We start from the raw sequence: 21409 nt of genomic DNA, 5'->3' as shown, positions 1-21409 counted from the left end.
GCATGGCGTGTATTGAATTCAGCTTCAAAATGTTACAAAGGTAAAACAGTAAGTAATATAACAAATTTGGATGTTTATCTTTATACTATACCTATTATGTTACATGTTATTGGATTTTATCATTATATTAGGCGTTATGTGCTTTGCATTACCACTTTTTACGTTACGGGTTATTGGAATGCAATATAGTGACAACACGTGTGAACCATTAACAGTAAGATACGGGATATTCAATATTTAGTTTTTTAGCTTCCCGCAAAATTTGTAAAAAGTCACTTACGGGGTATTAACATTAGGCCATCGATATTGTATTTAAATATGCATTTGGAGTATCGACCTAATAGGTTGAACACGTGGCTAGCATCCACTTCTCGTAAAAACAAAAATCTGTTGATACAAACCTCCACATTATGAAGATTCATATGAACCTCTTAGGATCATCAGACATGGTCAAACAAAAATAGTAAAAAAATATATTAAATAATCAAATGATTGTTAAGTATGCGGTGGTTTAATAAAATAAATGATGCTACTGTCAATAAGACGTCCTAGCACTGTTTCTATTCATTAATTAAAATCGAAAAGCTCTTTTTTTATTTATTTAACACAGATTTCATCTACAAATGCTAAATGGATGGCAGCTATTGATTCCATTTGTCTTTTATGATTCAAAATTAATCAATTATGATATTCCGGAAACTAGGTAATATAATTTAATAATTCACTTGAAACCTGTTTACAGAAAACGTATTTATTTGACAACTTTTGTTTAAATTTTGCCATTCATAAAGTCACCCATTTGACTTGTTATGTGCCAATCAAAAATCGGCTACATAACGCATAAGCCCACTTATTTTTACAAGTTTGACTACCTACTGTCTGACAACAAGATTTCTTCGGTAACCGGAAGTTACTGTAGTCGTATATGGAAGACTTTACAGTGACGTACCTGTCAAGACAGCAACACGTGTTTAAATAATGTATCGTAGTTTACTAATAATAATGTTAATATCACTCCTTATCGTTTTATATATTTTTTTATTATAAAAAGCATCAAATTACGTAAACTGATAGATACGTAGACCACAAAAGCGTGAAATTAAATGATAAATTTAGGGGCGTTCCTCATTTGAAACGGAAGCACGATTAACTGCATAGGAGGGGTTTGTTAGTTCACAGTAGTTTTAAGGTGTAGACAAGAAGATCTTGTTCGACAATATTACATGTGGTATTTTTTTAAAAGAAAACCTAAGTATTTCCATATAATTCATTATCAAATGCCTAATATCTCGTAATAGTAAGAGATAGTGCAAGGCGAGGGTATTAATAATGATTATGCCTATATGTATATTCATATATATGCTATTTCTGATTTCAGGCTGAACGAGGAGGTATATCTGTGGAAACAGAACGAGGCGAGCGATCAGGATCGAGCCGCTTGACTGTGGCTTCTGTGGGTCCGAGAGATGCAGGCCGATACACTTGCATGGGCAATAGTGTTACGCCTGATACAGTAACTCTTCATGTCGTTGAAGGTGAATAATTTTAATTTATATCTCCTCAACTTTATGATATCCTGATAAAGAAATATAATTAGTTGTGTCTACTCAGTAGTAGTAATAATAAAATTATGATTTGTATATACGAAATTTAGTCATAATATTATTATCATTAAATAAGTGGGTACCTTTTCGATTTTTTAGTCTCCTGATAAATATTTTTTATAATAATATGCTATATTAGCTAATTTAATACCAAGTGTAATTTTGTATTCTATCAGTTGATATTGTTTTTATATACCTCTTCGTTTTATTAGACTCCCGATATTTTTTTATAATATGTAAATAATTAGTCAATTACTTTACTATGTAAAGAAGTATTTTTATATCTTGTATTCTCCTGTCTCTTATATCTCCTGTGGGTCTATTCTATACTTATCGAACACTAAAGTGATAAATAGTATCAAACTTAGGGTAGGTTTGTATCAAAATATTAGCACTTATTGTAACAATTACATGAAGTTGGTTTTTATTGTTGCAATAAGTGCGATATTTTAACAGCAGCAAGATAGGTGCTGTTAAAATATAGCACTTATTGCAACAATAAAAACCAACTTCGTGTAATTGTTACAATAAGTGCTAATATGTTGATACAAACCTACCCTAAGTTTGATATTATTTATCACTTTATCACTTTAGCGGTCGATAAGTATAGAATAGACCCACTGATACCTAATTTAGTACAGTTCTCAATTCTCCATACTGCCAATTTATAATAATATTGTATACTTGGATTAAATACCTCCTATTTTTTTAGTCTCCTAATATAAATAGATAATAGTGTTTGTTGGTAGAAGTAAACGGAAAAAATACGGCATACAACATTTTTTGTGTTAGAAGTGTTAAATTGATTTTAATTTCGTGTTTAATAAATAAATACATATATGCACGTATAAGGAAACAACGGTTTTTAAAATTATAAAACTATATTTTTATTGTATATTATAATATATTTTCTATCAGTGGCGACGAGCGGACGTAGGCTGTTAATTTACGACGTAAAAAGTTCACACTAAACTTTGTCAGTCAAACGTATTTATTTCCATCGAACTAAGACTACAATGCATAGATAGTGTTTTTTAGTTTTTAAAATTCATTTAAGCCTTGCCTAATCCAAGCCATAGTAGGTAAAATGAAAAAATATTTGTTTAAGTACCTAAGTATCTATAAAACATCTGAAATTATGCCATTAATCTCTAGAGACCAAATAATCTGTTTATCAACGTTTAGGCAGGGTTTATTGAATTTAAAAAAAATTATCATCTGTAGTAAGTATTCTTAATTCAATGAAAACAAATACGCATGATTGAAAAAGTTTAGTGTGCACTATTTATGTCGAATATTAATAGCTTTCCTCCACCCCTCGCCACTGATTTATATACTTACTTAGATAATAGATGGTGCAAAATCATGTATCTTTCAAATTCATGATAAGACGTATTGCCTGTCTCATTGATTTGAAAAACTCAAAATCGAATCATTCTTTTTATTCACGCGTATTTTACGCAGATAACATCACAGGAAATCCTGAGCATTATAATGTAATAGGGCTTGTACACGTGGATGGATTTACTGGCAGTAATAGTGTGTATTTTAAGCTATCGTGACAATAACTGTTTATATAATGTAATAACGCATATACACGTGAATGGATTGACTAGCAGCAATAGTGTGGATTTTAAATTATCGTGACAATAACTGTTTACAGATAGAAGTGTCGACTGTCTCTCCAATTTAATTCTTCAAGTTCTAACGAATTTAAGTTTTGACTATTCCATTTGCGTAGAAAACTTAAATCCATTAGGATTTAAATTCAAATTCCATCCAGTACCTTCAATCGATTAGTATTAATATTAATTCTTCAAGAGTAAGTGAGACGCGATGTTATCATTTTATGGTAATATTTGACAGGTCGTAAAAATCGGTTAACCTCAAAATGAGTCTCTCCGCGGTGTAGTTCGTTTTTTTGCCTGGAGGTTCGCCACTATCGTTCTAATGCGTAGGCACAGATCGAAAAAATCTCAACTGTCGCATGAAAGTTCGGAAGCTTCCAAACTTTTTTGATTCATGCGTGCAATCTTGCAACTTGCATGACAATGCGTAAATACGTGTAAATACACATGCATTTTCTTGTTATGGCCGCGATAATACGTACTGTTAGCGGTAAATCCATGCACGTTTAAAATGAGTATAATAGCGTCTGTACACATGCATGGAATTACTGTAGGGAATTGTGTTTATTTTAAACTGTCATGACAATAACTGTTTACACGTAAAAATGCTGACTGTCTCTCCAATCTGATTCTTCAAGAGTAAGCGAGACGCGAGGTTTTCATTTTATACTACTATCTGAGAGGTCGTATTGAAAATCGGAGCTCAAAATGAGTAGTTCTTTTTTTACCGGCATATTCTCTATCGCTATCTCGCTCTCTACCGCTCTACTGCGCAGACGCAGATCGAAAATAATCTTACTTGCGCGCAATAAATCATCAAAATTTGGAATCTTCCAATCTTGCCAATTGCAGGATAATACATATTTCCCCATACATTTTCTTACTGTGCACAGTACATCCATGCACGTGTAAACGGGGTATAACATTAGAAAATTATGTTGTATGGATAATGAGTGCATTATCGGATTTCCTTCTATGCCAGATTTTTTTTACCAAAACGTTGACTAAGTAGGCCATAAAGATTATAAGTACCCAGGATCATTTATGTCTCGTAAAACGTTTTGTATGCTGTAGTATTAGGGTTTAATATACTATTAGGGGCATTACGTAATGTGTGTACCCAAATGAACATGTTACAAATCAAGTTACTAAATAAAAGGGTGAAACGCCTTGTGAATACCTTAACGGTTTTCAACTCACCCTTATAGTGATAGTATAGTGAGATTTACGGCGGACGAGCAATGAATGCTTATTTTCCTGTATAGTTAGCTCAGAAAGTTTAACTATATGACGGGTTCCCAATCTTCTATGAGTCACCACACAGTGATCGCCAAACGGTCACTCGAGAGCTACCGGTAGCTCGCGTAGGATATTGTATCATATTTATAATTTTGAATGTGATTTGTCGCTTAAGAGTGTTGCTTTAATTGTACAATCTGTATGGCCTTTCGTCCAAACAGAAAATTATCCAATTTTAGTTCGAATTGCGCATAAAATGAAGGCATTGTTTTGTTCTACCTACTTAATGTGCATCAACGTTTTCCACTATACAGGTGGTTAAAAGTAAATATAGAAACTGACTCACCGATGTACATCTTGATGGTTGCATTCAGATAGGAGTGTCAAGGTACCTACCAAGAATTAAAATATTGTGGAGGAAGGTGAATGCTAATCTTTTCATTAAATATTTTTACTTTTACTCACACTCATTTCAAAATATTTTTCAAATATTATTTTGTTTATAAATAAATAATTAAAGTAGGTACTAACGCATTTTATGTTTTATTGGAAGTCAGATGTCCTAATTTATTTTAAGTAATATAATAATATTATGTATGGTACGATAGGACGATGATAAAAATTATAAAGAAGGAATATGTATAATTAGCTCACCAGACAAGTTCAATTTCTGAAAGTAGCTCAGATCCTTATTGAGTTTGGATACCACTGCCCTAATACATTACATTTAAAAAAATCCCTTAAAATATATGGAATGGGGATAGAATGATAACTATTTGTGTAAACTTACTAAATCAATATTTTTCACGAGTTTACCGTGATTATTTGAATGAATAAACCATTGCTTTTATTCAACGAATAATTCACAAGATTTTAGAATGTAACATTCATTTATTGAACATACATAACTTGAAAACACGTCAGATATATTATACGATAAAAATGCGATTCTTGATGGGATAATATGCTTTAACCAATTAAGCTACGAGCCTCCTACGTAATTGTGATAATTTTAGGTTCTACATAAAATGCTTACCAAATTGCGTTATTATTGGCTATCGGTTTTAGTGTTTTAAATCAAAGAGTATTGATTACCACGGGTACCTTACGTAATTAATGGACTCTTAGCTTAATAGGCTAAAGCATATTGGCGCGATACCAGTGGATATAAGGGTTCAAACCCGTCGAGCATCGTATTTTTCTCAAATGTGATTTTTTCTAGTGGTGTTTTCAAGTTATGCGTGTTCATTATATTATTTTAGTTGAAAAAGTCCCTCTGGTGTGGATGGAACCGGTACAATTATTAATCAGATACTCACTAGAAAAAATCACATTTGAAAAAAATACTATGCTCGACGGGATTTGAACCCGTATATCCACTCATACCTAATTGCGATAATTTAAACTAGTTGCTAGAACACATTTTGTATTTTTCAACGGTACTGATTACACAAGTGTTATTTAGTTAATATATAAGTAATGCACAAACCGTGGCCCAAAATAACAAGAATTTCATCGCCAGTATGTAACTATTTAATTTAAAATAACAAAATGTATGTCTCGTCTAGTATATATTGTTATTTTTCAACATTTTTACCCGCTGCCGCCACATGAAATGTTTATCAAATTTCGTTATTATTGACTATCGGTTTTTGTGTTTACTATAAATTGACAATATAAAAACATATTTGGAAGAAGGGCCAATTTATCTATTTTCTAATTTTTCACGGGCGGCAGTGGGTAAAAATGTTGAAAAATAACAATATATACTAGACGAGACATACATTTTGTTATTTCAAAATAAATAGTTACATACTGGCGATGAAATTCTTGTTATTTTGGGCCACGGTTTGTGCATTACTTATATATTAACTAAATAACACTTGTGTAATCAGTACCGTTGAAAAATACAAAATGTGTTCTAGCAAAAAATACTCACTCGTTTTTTATAAACAAATAAAAAAAAACTTTACTTAGTTTTTACTTTAACCTTCTTATTAAATAAACATACTTTATTTTAAAGTATTTTTTTACGATTATTTAATAAACTCACATGATAGACCATTTCAAACATTTGAAAAACTTCAAAGTCAAATTACTCAAAACTAGTAGCCTCTAGTTCAGGGTTGGCGAACCTTTTTACGTACACGTGCCAAATTTTCCCAAATATTAATTTTCAACTGTCTGACTTGCCGAGCAGCTATGGGAAATAGTTTTTAAAAATCCTATTTAAAAAATGATGATGTTTTAAATACCACTAATACCACATCTGGATTGAGCACACATATAGCTGTATTACTTTTTACATTTCGGTTCACCAAACTGTTTGCCAGAATTACTACCACCTAGCTCCACCAAGTTTTTGTTTCTTATTTGGTGCAGTAATTTTTAGTGGGTGGCTATTAATTAGTTTTGTTATTTACGCAAAAATTGATACCTGAATTGCTCCAATCAAATGAAGAATTCTCTCGCTATAGTGGTCTCAAGCATTGTAAATCGATTAGAATTAGACGTTTACTACATGGCATTCCCCGCCACCTGATGAGGTTAGTGCGATAATATTATATGTGACGCACAAAGTCTAAGGACCGACCTATGTAATTATCTATTTAAATTAATCGTAATGCTTATTCTTGAAGAATATTTGCCTGCTATTTTTTATACAATGCGATCTGTCATTTATTATTATTATTATAGGTATTTTTATCTCTTCAAACACGTGCCATGCAAAATCATCTCGTGTGCCACAGGTTCACCACCACTGCTATAGTTAGTGTTTTCTGCCAGAACAGACTGTCTGAATATTATTATGTAATCCTAATGTTTAGGAATTTTCTGTGATACATGTTGCAACCTTTAACTTCAGTTACTTCTAAGACTCTGTCCACATTGGCAACAAGTTGCTGGCAACCTCATTAAATTGCGATTAAAATAATTTTTGGTCAAACAAATTTTGACAATTATCGTAAAATTTAGTGAAGTTGCCAGCAACTTGTTGACAGTTTGGACACGGCATAACGCTCTTCCACTGAGCTAGACGTAACGTGACTGTTTTTTTTTAATCCAGAGAAAACTTAATCATGTATAGAAAGATTCCTCTGGATAAATGTTGAATTCAGAAAAAATCCCCTTTTAATACAATAGCAAGTTAATGAGCACAATGAATATAATAGAGTAGTGAAAAAGCAGGAAAGGAATCACAGAGACATACAGGCATTGAAAAAATCACATATTAATATATAGTGACCTCACTGAGAGGACCCGTATAAGAAACCAATATCTTCCGCATTAAGCTACGAGGTAAATATTTAAGAGCATACATAAGTGAAACGGCAAATAATTTTCAACAGTAGGTGGAACGAAATTTCGCAGTCGTCGCCAATCGGAGACTGACAGTCGAGGTGTGAGCACGTCAATTTGTTTTGTGATGGCGTCAGAGGAATAAAGATGACTAAAAAACGTTCCGCATGTACTTGAAAAAGAAAACATGTCAATGAATATACTATTATTCTTACGAATATAATAATAAACATAATATTAAAAGGACGCATGTTGAATTTTTATGACAAATTATATTTCGTTCGGATCGCGTTATTTGCACAATCCGCGCATCGCCTAGTCACGATCTTTTTAGACCATGACCTTAGACCTTAAGTATTATTAGAAATCTAACTTCTATGTATACTAAAAACGACATAGTTTAATAATTATACGGTATTAAATTTTATAGTATGTAAAATTTAAACCGACGACGCGTCTTTGCTTGAGGAATCTCTTCTGAGGAGAAGAGATGCTACAAACTGAGAGTGAGCAAAAACAGAAGCAAACATGATTGGTTTGCGTCAGGCGTGAGAACTCCCGTCTAATTGTCGATCCGCTGGATGAGTTTCTGGCTTTAGGCTTTCCCGCAAATATAACATTTGTGTCTTACTCCAATACGATGTGCTTATATGATGCATAAGTGGGGCTTAAAAGAGTCTCCACTCTACGAGTGTGGTGAAATTCAGACCACGGAGCACATCGAGGGTCAGTTTCACCAGTATATCATACCAAATGTGATGATATCGCGTGGATTGATGCCTAACCTGTTCAACTAGTTCTGAAATTTTACTATTTCATTTTATTCCCTAATGACTTTTAAACACATTTTTAAAAATATTTTTTTTACCATCGCTGCCATAATAATATAATTATATCAATTATACCTACTATAAAATGAAAAAAAAAATTCAATATATTTAGGTAAATATTATTTAAAATTAATAAATACTATTAATTTTCACGTCGTATGTTTTTAATAAAAATAATACTAAAATTAAATTATAAACCTTCCACCACTGAGTAATTGAATTATTTGTGAAACAACATACTAGGTACTTACTTTATTAACTATAAAGTCGAGGTAGAATAAATAAGCCTTATTATATTATTAAAAGCTTTTAAAAGTTCACTCTTAGTAAGTTAATCTATAGTTAAGCCACGTGCTTTCAAAACTATTCAGCGTCAAATAAGATAAAAGGTGAAGGTTCTACTTTATCGTTGGCTTAATTAACTGGTCGTTTAATTGGAAAAAGTCGAATTCTTTGAATCTTTTAAGCTTAATACTTATTTGCTTGGCGCAGAAATGGAATAAAATGAATAATTTATATTCGTATACGACTTAATATCGAATAAGGTTTTTATTTATTTTTATTACCCTTATCTACTTAATTTTTGTCTGAAGATAAATTTAATCAACCGCAACACTTTACAAAATAGACAAATCTCATTTTAGCTAAGTGAATATACTCGTGACTTCAGATTTATAATTTACTTAAGATAAAAGTTTTAACCATAATGTAGTAAATGTCAAACTAGCTAATGAAATTATGAACATGTTATGAAATTAGATAGACAGCTACTGTGCTAGCTGTTTCAATTGAAAATAATAGTGATGAACGTGTATGTAATATATTGTACGCACTTAATATCATGTTATTTTACGGCGTACAGTACCTATATTAAAAAATATATTGTAATCAAGAATGAAGTAGTTTATAACTTCTTGTGCTGTTAAAAACATAACAGAATAACAAACAAATAAAAGTCGTCGTTCACATAAGTATGAACCATCAAGCGACAGCATAAAATGCCGCCTTTACTCGTAAAATCAATTACAGAGAAATCATTATATTTAATAAAAAATGTCTACGGTTCATTTCGTTTACGTATTTAAAAACTTTATGTAAACATTCATTAAAATAGCTAATAATTTTGTGTGCAGTCAATAATATTGAACGAAAACGAAATATAGTATGTAGCGTGAGGCGACTGCATGAAAAAGTGTCTTTATTTGAGCAATCTCATGGTATAGGCTGCTCAAGATTTTGTCACTGTTTCTGCGTGATAATTCCGCTGGGAGAAGTTCATGTATCCCATCCCAAACTTGGATAAAATAGATACATACGTACAAGTTTTACTGCACACGACCTTTTTTCCCCGCATTTTTATGAGTTTAAGACAGTATTACGAGAACGGATGAAAAAATTGTTATTAATATTTAAAAATATGGTTCTATCGGAAGTGAGATGGTATAAGGAACCGGAGGGTAGGTTTGTTTGACTCCAATAATAAGAAGATTGATGCGTGAATGAAATGAACCCTGGTTTTATTATCTCCTTCCAAATAAATATCAATTTAATTATTACAGGTAAGTTTACAGATTTATAATTTAGCTGAGTGAAATCGCGTGTATAAGTTCTGGTGAATTGCGAAGTCGACCGGGCGAAGTGAAACGATAACCTTACGGTTAAATCTTTGATAACTGACTGACAATATTGTTTTCATGTACTGGGTGTTTTTATAGTGATTCGATACAATAAAAAATGCTGTTATCGCTACTTTGATAATCATGCTTTGTTGTGCAATGCATAGCTTGTTTGTAAATTATAAATAATTGATTTTAATTTTAGACAATTAAGCACTTTTTAATTATTAGGCACGATTGATTTTCATATAAACAATTTTGTGCATATCATGATGTTTTGTGAATTATAAATAGTTGATTAATATAATTATTTTGCTAAATTAGCTTTCTGTTAAAAATTGATTGATTCACATAAATCGCTTGTTCTACTATTTCAACATTGTTATGTTGCAAGGTACATTGTAATTATAAATTAAGTCATGCAGATGGTAGGGTATTGACCCCTACAGTTCTTATGAATATTAAACAAAGTGGTAAAATAATACACTATTAAGAAACACAAATACTTATTGTTTCAATAATGTATTTGGCGGCCTCGTTGTAAAGGAACGAAACCGCTGTAAGAGATGATAAATGGGGGAGCGAAGAGTTATGTTACTGGTCTGAGGTTCGAGGCTCGTGGATGAGATGCTGTGCGATACGGAGACTGAGATCAATGTGACATGAAGATTGGTACTGATCGAACTGAAATATGCTCTGTCCGGAAAGTTACGATAGACTCGGAGCTGTTTGCCATCTTGCGGTCCGTCCTCACACGGGCCCAATTGGACATGGAGATCTGATAGCAACCGAGGCCAACTTTGCGGGATAGTCTCGACTCCTCTGTAGACGCATCCATTTCAATTCGTGACACTCAGTATGCGAGTACACAGGGAGCTTAACGTCAGCGGACAGCAGAGCCAGTCTAAAAACAAAAAAAAAATCTTTCTTAACTTTCTTCTTTAAGCACTACGGTGCATGGTTGAAGCATCAGTCCCGTGCGGCTCCGTCTCGGGACGGAATGAGAACTTAAAATCACTTCTTTCAGACACGTTTAAAGCGTCATGGAAAGCGGTCGTGCATATCTACGGCTGTGCATATATGACGAGTGATGGTGGGAACTTTAACGTAGACTGTCATTTCCAATCAATTGGGATCCACTATTTATTGACGGACGCATTATTGAATAACATGTTGAAATAAGTTTTCAATAAATTGCGGATCAGCTATTTTATTGGGTATCCGATAATTGGACATTTTGCTGGTTTTAATGAATATTTCGTTATTATAGTAACTTATTTCATTGAGTTTGCAATAAATGGATACTGGCTGATTCTACGTGAAAATGAAAATTAATAAATAATATTATAATTGAGAACTGGGTCACATGGATCCGATGACGGTCACATGTATAGGTATATGTGCTACGAGACCGGTTATGTTTTTTTGAAATTAATCAATTGGTAAAAATGTAATATAATATTTTTGTATTTTTATGGCACTGAAAAGAACCTGGAAACGAACATAATCGAAAGATTCTTATTCAACATTCAACATCGAACATTCTTAAAATCTTGTGAATTATTTGTTGAATAAAAGAAATAGTTAATTAAAAACATATTAAATCATTGAACACACGTATATATAATTTCAGTTTTTCGTATAATATATAATGAAAAAATATATTTAGTTAAATTTAAGGTTTGAAAGTATATAGGGTCTAAGTGCCAGAAATGTGAAACTGAGATATAACAAAAAAAGAATAAAACCATACATATATGAAAACTTACATTTTTATTTTTAGAAAGTTACAGAAGAACATCAGTATAATATGATAAGTTTACATAATTCTACAGATAAAATAAACAAAGGAAGAATAAAATATTTCAACAAGGACGATATTGAAACGTTCTATGTAGATAGGCATGTTAGTGCTCATAGACCCCGCCCATATTTCAATGTATTTGTGTGACAAAAATTGTAGCATTAGGAACTTAGATCCTTCATAATATCATTAGGTTTGGCATATATAGATTGTATTGAAGTAAAAAACTTGTTATAGATATTTTTGGCACTTAGACCCTACCCTAAAGACATTCAATCCTTCAATTTGAAATTAAGTAATAGTTGATTTTCTTTCATATTGCTATCAGTAGGTGACAGGTAGTTATTTTTTATAAACTTCCATATAATTATGTCCACCTGTGCAATGAGTAAAGTACATGCAATGCGATATCCTGATTCGTATCAAGAATGAATTATTGACTATTTTTACTTTCTACAAATTTAACTAGATAACATTTTTTCATGGTAGTTAATAATGAAGACGTTTCAATTAATCAATTATCATTGTGCAAAACAATGCAAGAAAGACGATAATTAATGATATAATTGATTTCATTTGTTTCCCGTTGTCACAGTTATCTTCCTATAAACATTTGTTTAAGACTTTTGTCCGATTTAAACCTTTCAAACGAGTACAAAGAGTAAAAACGAGCAGAGTTTCAAGAAAATGGAATGATTTTGAAAGTGGCGTATGCTTTAAAGAAAATTGATAATAAATCAAGTCGTATCTGTGTCGACCTTCAACGTGTATAGTAGTTACATATATTAACCTTTCTCTTATTATTATAATACATTCTGTTTTATTCTAAGTTGTTACATTACGTTACAGTACTTATTTCACGATATAACCTATTCCAAATATACATGCACACGTCCGTACTAAGAAATTTATTAAAAAAATATCACTTCAATTAAATTTATTGTGGTTAAAGGTACCGTAAAAATTTGAAAAAAATGAGGTTTACCACATTTTGGTATCAAACATCTCAGATCACCTAAACCATTCATAAAAAAATGAAATATTTGTAAAGTTTTGCTTTCACTGATATACGCGTGATATACTTTTATTTCTGTATACATTATATAAAAAAAAACCATTACTGACATAATTATAAATGTATAAACTGTTTTTAATGCGGCTTAAATGAAATTATTTCCCAATTTTTACCATATCGAACCGAAAGTTTACAGACTATTTCAAAGGTTCCTACAACCAAAAAGAGTTTAGGAATATATTTAGGTATGTAAGAATGATTTTTAATTTAATTTTTACTACAGTCATCAATTTATAATTCATTATTATTGTCAGATGAGTTCACTTTCAAATAGAAAAAATATTCATGTTTTACATCATCATCATCATCATCATCAGCCTTCGAAGATTGTCTCTTCTTCGAGCTATCTGTCCAGCCCATCTCCATTTAAGGCTTTTAATAAACTCTATTACATCGCATACCCTTGTCTGCTTCCTTATCCACTTATTCCTCTTTTTGTCCTTTCGCGCTATGCCCAGCATGCACCTCTCCATACAACGTTGTGCTACTCTAAGTTTCAGGATCACTCTTTTACTTAGAGTCCATGTTTCACACGCATATGTGATCACGAGAAGCACACAATGGTTGAACACTCTGCGCTTTAGGCACCGTGGAAGGTCACTTTTGAAGACATTATTCAGGCGGCCAAAAGAACTCCAGTCTAGCTTTACTCTGCGAACAATTTCATCAAAATTATACATCCACCTATAGACACTTGTTGTCCCAGATAGATTTTACATAATAAACCAAATAATTAATATTTTCTATTTACTTTATTGATGATTTTAAGAATCGCCAAATATATTAAGTGTATGAAATTCATATTGACTGCAATATAAAATAATATTTAGAATATTTGTAACGTATTCTACACATCACAGAACGGGGAAGGTTAAGTTAGTATAATATGGTCTATAACAGAAGGTCAGATTTTGTATACAATCCAGCCTGATGGAATTTTAATTCGATAAAATTCGTGATTTTTCACGCCTAAACAATGTTTTCTGATATCATAAATACTACCCTATTAATCAATTTTCTTACATAATTCAGTAGATTATTTGAATTTCAGCCGATTGAATTTTGAAATGAAGTACATATAGTGAATATAGTGATCTAGTGATAACGTTATATAGAAAAATATGTTTTTTTTTGCATAATGAGTGTATTTAAATCTATATTATGCACTTTAATATTACTATCTTAAAAAGCCATAATATTATGTCAGATATCGTCATAAGTGACATAAAATAATGATAGAGTGCTAACTTACACCGTATATAAGTCAGCTAAAAGATGTGGGCAAATGTCTCTTCTAGCACAGGGATGGCGAACCTTTTTACGTACGCGTGCCAAAATTTCCCATAATTATTTTTCGACTGTCTGACGTGCCGAGCAGTTTTTCATAGGGAAAAAATGAAAAAAAAACTTTTTCAAGAATTCTGTTAATAAAGTTTTACAATTTAAATTGAGTTCTTGAGATTCTATCTTTCGCCGTGTTTCTAGCCTTTTTATATCTTTTATTCTTTGAATAATTTTTTCCATATTTAAAGATTTCGCGGAAGCAATTTAACCGGGCTTCTTTTATATATTCTTCCATTTTTAGCGATAATGTTTGAGGCAAAATAGCAATCGGCTGTTTGTATTTGAACGAATGTCGATAAATTTAGAATGATAAATCAGGTTTGTTGATTGAATATTTTTATTTTTAATTACCTGATTGGTCTCAAGCATTGTAAATCTATCAAATTCAGAGGTTTGCGAGACGGCTTCTCCCGCCGCCTGATGAGGTCAGTGCGATAATATTATGTGTGACATAAAGCCTAAAGACCGACCTTTAAAATTATATATTTACAATTATTTTACCAACGTAATGCTTATTCTTGAAATTTGTCGTATTCTCATGCTATTTTTCATACAATGCGATCTGTTGTTTACGCATTTCGTTGTTTCCGTTTGATCATCGAGAGGTAAATATTATTCGTAAAAATAATATTAAAAATCTAAGAAAATACGCATGTCGACATTATTTTTAAATGTATTTGTAAAACTCTTTTGTATTTTTAACGGGTCATTTTTTTCTCTTAAAACATTGAAAATTTATAACATAAAATATTGGCGTGCCATGCAAAATCATCTCGCGTGCCATAGGTTCGCCACCCCTGTTCTAGCATTTAGGCTACAGTATAAATTATATAATATGATATATAATTTCATATGGTCAGATTGAGTTAAATAATTTCCAAGACATTAAATTTAAGTTACCTAATTCCAAGAGCCACTAATGCCATACATGTTCGAACACGTCATGGTACTATTTTTATATAATGGATATTATTTCCTCATACTTTTCTGCCAGTAATTACAAATGGAAGACGAACATTTACTTAATATTCAATCGATCTATGAAAGATCTAAGCTTGTGTTTTGACTACCTAATTGTGTTTTCATCCTGTGTCGAAAGTTACTTGGCTAATATATTATAATAAAGGTCATGAATGGGTAAAATATTAAGAATCCATGATTTTCTCAGGTCCAAGTAATATAGACTTCTTGAAAATCACTTTTATACACGGTAAAAAAAACCGTTTACAGATTATTAGAAACTGATATATCATATAAACGGTTCAGTTTTAATTTTTCATTTCCTATGTATAAATTAGTTCATTCCAATACCTCACATTGTATGTGCTTTTCACTGAGGCAGCAATAATTCTTTGACCGCTTATGCTAATTTAAAATATCAGCTTTTTGCTGTAATCCGAACGGACTGGATACTTTCATTGGGAGTATTATTTGAAGCACTTTTGTCTAACAGGTCGTCTGATTTAAATTTTATCAGCAAAAGCTTAGTCCATCGCAGCTAATTATTAATGTGCTTAATGTGAAGAAGGTGCCATGTGAAAGTATGTATGATTTTATTTCATTGTTATCCAATGACATTAATGGTAAATTCTTTAATTCCAAAACTCATTATTAATTTTAATAAAAACGCAATTTTTTGTACTGATTCGACTTTTTAATAAATAATTGTACCGGTTTCGTCCACCTTTCCAAATAAGATAATATATTGAACATACATACATATATTGAGAACACCACTAGAAAAAATCAGATTTGAGAAAAATACGATGCTCGACGGGATTTAAACCCGTATATCCACTGGTATCGTGCCAATATGCTTTAACCAATTAAGCTACGAGCCTATTAATTACCTAAGGTACCTAAACTAATTAATATTCCTTGATTTAAAACACAAAAACCGATTATCAATAATAACGCAATTTGATAAGCATTTAATGTAGGACCTACTAGTTTAAATTATCGCAATTTGGTAGGAGGCTCGTTAAAGCATATTGGCGTGATACGAGCATTGGATATACGGGTTCAAATTTTCAAATATGATTTTTTCTAGTAGGTACAATATATCTGACGTGTTTTCAAGTTATGTATGTTCAATATAAGGAATTTTACATCATAAATATCTTGTGAATTATTCGTTGAATAAAAGAAATGGTTTATGAAGATAATATAAAATAAAACAGACATTAATAATAAATGAATTTACAAAAAGATTTCGATAAATTACTTAATGTATTTGTGAATGTTCTCTTCTATTGCGCTCTAATTGCATAGGATAATAATTATCCTATTATTAATTATAATTATTTTATTACTGTTATCGTTATTATTAATTCCATCTGCTCTTTCGAGCTTTAGAGCTTATTGCACCGTTTTCTCTCGCTCGTCGTTGTTCTAACTACATCATATTTTCTGTCAAAACCATCGAATTTTACGCTTATGTGGTATGTTTATAATATCAACTCTACAGATACTTGATTATTGCTCTAAGAAATAAGCATTAATTACCAAATGTTAATACAAAATAGGTGTTTAAAAAGTAATCTAAAAGATAAATTTAATATTCATATCCAGTACACTTATTGTTAAATGACACTATTTCATCGTTATCATTTAACAAGCTTTAAAAATACCATCAATATTGTTTCACGAGCTTTTTGCGGATTTCCATTAAATAAAGTGAAGGCCTTAACTGCAGCTTTAATATTCGAAAACATGAAAACTTTTTAATGCCATTAATGAAGCTTTCAGTATAAAGGCATTGTCTTTATGGCGTACTTTGGAGATTTTTAATTAACTAGAAAATTTTAATCGACTATGACAAGCCATGCTGTTTAGTTGAATTACCAATTTAAAAAAAATCAAAGTGAATTATTTATAAAATTTGGTGGTGGTTTTAGTATAGTTTTGCTAGCTGATAAATTATATAACTTGCAATTATTTTACTAACGTAATAGAAAGATCATTTAATTTCAAATAGGTACCTACCCATGATTTTCCAATGGTTGGGTAATACTTTATAATAATATAATAAATAAATGAATGAATAGTGTTATTATTTGGATCTTTTATTATATTATAAAAGTGGAGGCCAAATGAGGCCAAGGTGGCGAAACGCACTAATATAAAATATTGCTATAATGATAATTATAATTATTTTGCACTTCAAACTATCAACATTTTTTACCCTTACCTTTCCTTATTATGTTAAAATACTTTAATTTTGAATTTATTAATAAATACGTTGCACTGTGTTGAATAATAATTCAGGAGATAATTTTCTAATTCGGTCAAATCAACTTTTTGATAAAGTGAAAAATTGAATATTTTCATTCTTGTTCCCTAATCAGTTTGTGTTTACTATCAACAAAACAAAAATGTCGTCTCTCTGATTAACTTTATGATGTATAGGATTCAGCAAGATTTTGTCTGATTAAATGGATTTGATGCCGTTTGAAAATAAACCTGCTGGATTTATCATAAATTAGTCCCATTTTTGTTGGGTTTTCAAATAATTTGATGTTCAATTTGGAGAGTTGTGAAAATCATATAATGTTTAGCACTCACTCTCAAGAAGGTAGACCAAGTATTGTCAATTAAATTTTTTTTTTTTATAAAGTATAGGTACCACTTTTGTAAATTACTTCCTGAATTGTGATTAGATAATTTTTAACTTCACCATTTATACTGAGTCAAAGACATGAACATGCCATTTGATTTTATTGGACTAGGCATTAAATTATTGACACCCTTTAATATATACGTTTTGTTATCAAAACAAAACAATAAAGCGATAATATCGTCAGCAATTTCTCAATCATAACTAGACAAGTAGGGTCTGTTTTGATTTGTTAATTGCGACAATATATCTTGTAATATTATATGTAAGTATTGCATTTGTATAACTTGGAAGGACTATGTATGAATCCTCACTCATCAAGTCCATCACGCGACTCACTACTATTGTCACGTGTCCTTCGCTTGACGTAGTAAATCATCATTCCACTCGAATCAAGTCTCAGTTTATTAATATAATCAATTTCTTGATCACATCGATCCCACCAGTATACCATTACCCTCGATTATAATCTCACGTTATTTTTGTATTCAGTGTATTCTTGTAACTATCAATAAACCCTCCATGAAATCTACAAGCAACCACGACTTTCTCTCCTCCAACTGATAATCTACCGCCAAATATATAATGCAGTGTCGTACCAGGTATCAAACAGAAATATTAAAGTACGTTTTTGCTAATTATTCCTCTTCTATTTGATTCCAGGCGAACACACAGAGGCGATGCAGAGAGACCAAGCAAGCGGTGCCTCACCTAACTCGTCGTCAAAATCATATACAATATTCACTAAAATGTGGGGACTCCCGTTTACACTATCTCAAATAGTTTTGACTACCTTAACTATGAACAGAATATTCATTTCATAACCTTCATATAATTTAAAAATATATTATAATGATTTTTCATATAAAAAAGAGTGACTAAAGGTAAGTAAGACCACATAAAAAAATACGTGTATTGATTATATTTTTCGTAATAAAAATGTATTGTCATTACTCAATTACACTGCCTTAATTTGACCGTAAAAGTAACAAACTATATATTTAATAAAATTTATAGTTAAGCTTGTTCCTTTTGTAATAAAAGGAAGTCAAAACATATGACAGTTTTATTAATAATATAAAAACAAAAACTTTGTAATAATACTCTAATGGACTTTCATATATCTTATCCATTAATTTACAATTATGCACCGGTTGCTGTTGACAGATGTTATCTCAGATTATAAATTTAACGTGAGGTTGAGTTTAAAATGGTTTCATAATATTAACAAAAAATGAATTACATTAGTAAGATATTTATTAAGAAAGTTTTAGATTTTATTTGGACCGAGTGAGAACTCGCAGAGTTAAATTTCCGGGCGATTGCTCTCTCCATTAAGCCACATATTATTTAACTAATTATTTTTGTGAACAATTTTTAATAACTACTATAACTAGTGTGTTTTAGATACCACAAAAAAATGCTTTCAACTTTGATATTTAAATCAATATAACAATGTTAATAACATAATTGTTTAAAAATGAGATCTGAAAGTAAAAGCTGTATGATTAAAATTATAATCTACAATCGTTTAAGAAAGCTATGATTTTTAAAATTATGTATATTTATTAAACGATTTTTATGGAGAAATATAATGTATATTATTTAGCATCTTTTTATCATCACTAATAAACCCAGATGTTTAATATACAATCTCGCTAGTTTATATGCCACACTTACTCCAATTCACCCTATTCCATTTATAAATGAAAATGTTATTACAGTTCATATAAGTATACTTTATGTAATTATATTAAAGAACATCAGATACTGAAAATATATTTTTAATAATGAGTTGTACAGAATATTTGTGTTATATTATAAACTTAATCAAATACATAATATTGCTACCTGAAAGTTACAGTTAGTTAAGTAAAAAAAGTCGATTTTGAGATAAGTATGCCAGTCGATATTGCTTACATCCCGTAAGTTCAAAGCAACAGTAGAATGACTGAAATATCCCACAGTTAATAGTGTTAGACAAAAAAAAATATGAAACAGACATTAAAGTTTAATTATCTCGAAACTAGTATTTCTAACTTATCCCACATTCTTTACTTTTCTTCTTCTGACCATGTCCGATCTGAATAGGATCACATGGACCTCCACAGAGTGGAGGTTTGTATTAGCAGATTTTTATTTTTATAAGAAATGGATGTTGGCCACTTGCTCAATATATTAAGCCCATACGCTGACTGCGACTTATTTTTCAGACCCAGCAGGCCTATGTTATAACTGGTGATATGAAGTCACCCGACGACATGAGGTAATTGTGACGTAAGCCAATACACGCTCGAGGCAAGCCGCCCAACGCACACTGCTCACCATAGATATTATTATGCTGAAACACCTATTTATGTATGAGGACAATGGATAACGCCAGTATTTTAGTAGCGTTAATTTCTCGAATGCTATTATCACTCCGGTAGTACGTCACAATGATGTCATATGACGTCATGTCGACCGAGCGACTTCAACTCGCAAGTTCTAACATAAGGCCCCAGGATTCGAACATGGGACCCATGACATTATATCACCTTTAACTTTCAGGAAGCGATATAATATGATTTAATTGGAGACTTCTGTATATTTTTTGTGATTTTTTGTTGTGTGAAATTTGTAAATATATGTAAATATTTTTTAATATTTAATAGGTGGTGGTGGTAAACAGTGTGTGTTAATTAAAATATAAAACTACAATAAGTTGAAACCTTTGTATTTGATTACGTCGATGGGTTAATTGATACACATATTATAGCATACACCTAGTCTTTGCATAGTGATTTCCATTTCATCTTCGATTTTTATTCATTTATGAACTGACTCATCGACGAATTGTATTTATTAATTTTAAATAGTTATCTAGCTGGGAAAAGTCACTATTTATTTTATCTATTAACAATAATTAAGTTCATAAAAAATAGTTCCTGGTCATATCATGTTATAACCGATTAATCCTAAACAGAGTTTAGTATCCGAGTACAAAATAGTATATTATTAATAGAAAGTCAATTTAGTAAAAAGTAAGACAAAATAATGTTATGTACATAAATTATAAGATTGTAGATTTATAATTATAGAAATAATAATAATAATGTATCAATGATATTTGATATTGTAAAAAAAATCTATGTAAATATTACAATAAAATTACATTACACTAATGAATGTGTATTTTATTTACTAAATATTAAGGCGAATACTTCACCTACAGAAGCAACTAGCGGAAAAATACAAACTTGAAATTTGAGAATTTTTTTTGTTACTTTACATTTTAAAGTAAGTACCTAATTATTTTAATGATAAAAAATAATTATCTACCTATCTTAAATATTAGGAATAAAAATGTATTT

At 30.8% G+C, this 21409-nt stretch overlaps 1 protein-coding gene across 1 annotated transcript in view; it reads left to right on the top strand.

Moving 5' to 3' along the window:
• Positions 1 to 21135, top strand: part of LOC147072911 (zwei Ig domain protein zig-8-like) — a 268289-nt gene extending 247154 nt beyond the window's left edge. Inside the window, exons 6-7 of the mRNA XM_085945862.1 lie at positions 1379 to 1535; positions 18720 to 21135. Of these exons, the coding sequence (XP_085801988.1) occupies positions 1379 to 1535; positions 18720 to 18880 (318 nt within the window). The 3' untranslated portion in view covers positions 18881 to 21135. The remainder of the gene's footprint in view (positions 1 to 1378; positions 1536 to 18719) is intronic.
• Positions 21136 to 21409: the final 274 nt, after the last annotated feature.

Source organism: Rhyacophila brunnea, unplaced genomic scaffold (assembly GCF_057557595.1).
Source record: "Rhyacophila brunnea isolate RB1 unplaced genomic scaffold, BYU_Rbru_1.0 scaffold_19, whole genome shotgun sequence".
NCBI lineage: Eukaryota > Metazoa > Arthropoda > Insecta > Trichoptera > Rhyacophilidae > Rhyacophila > Rhyacophila brunnea.
Note: the sequence above shows the minus strand (reverse complement) of the source record. Positions and strands in the feature narration are given on the sequence as shown.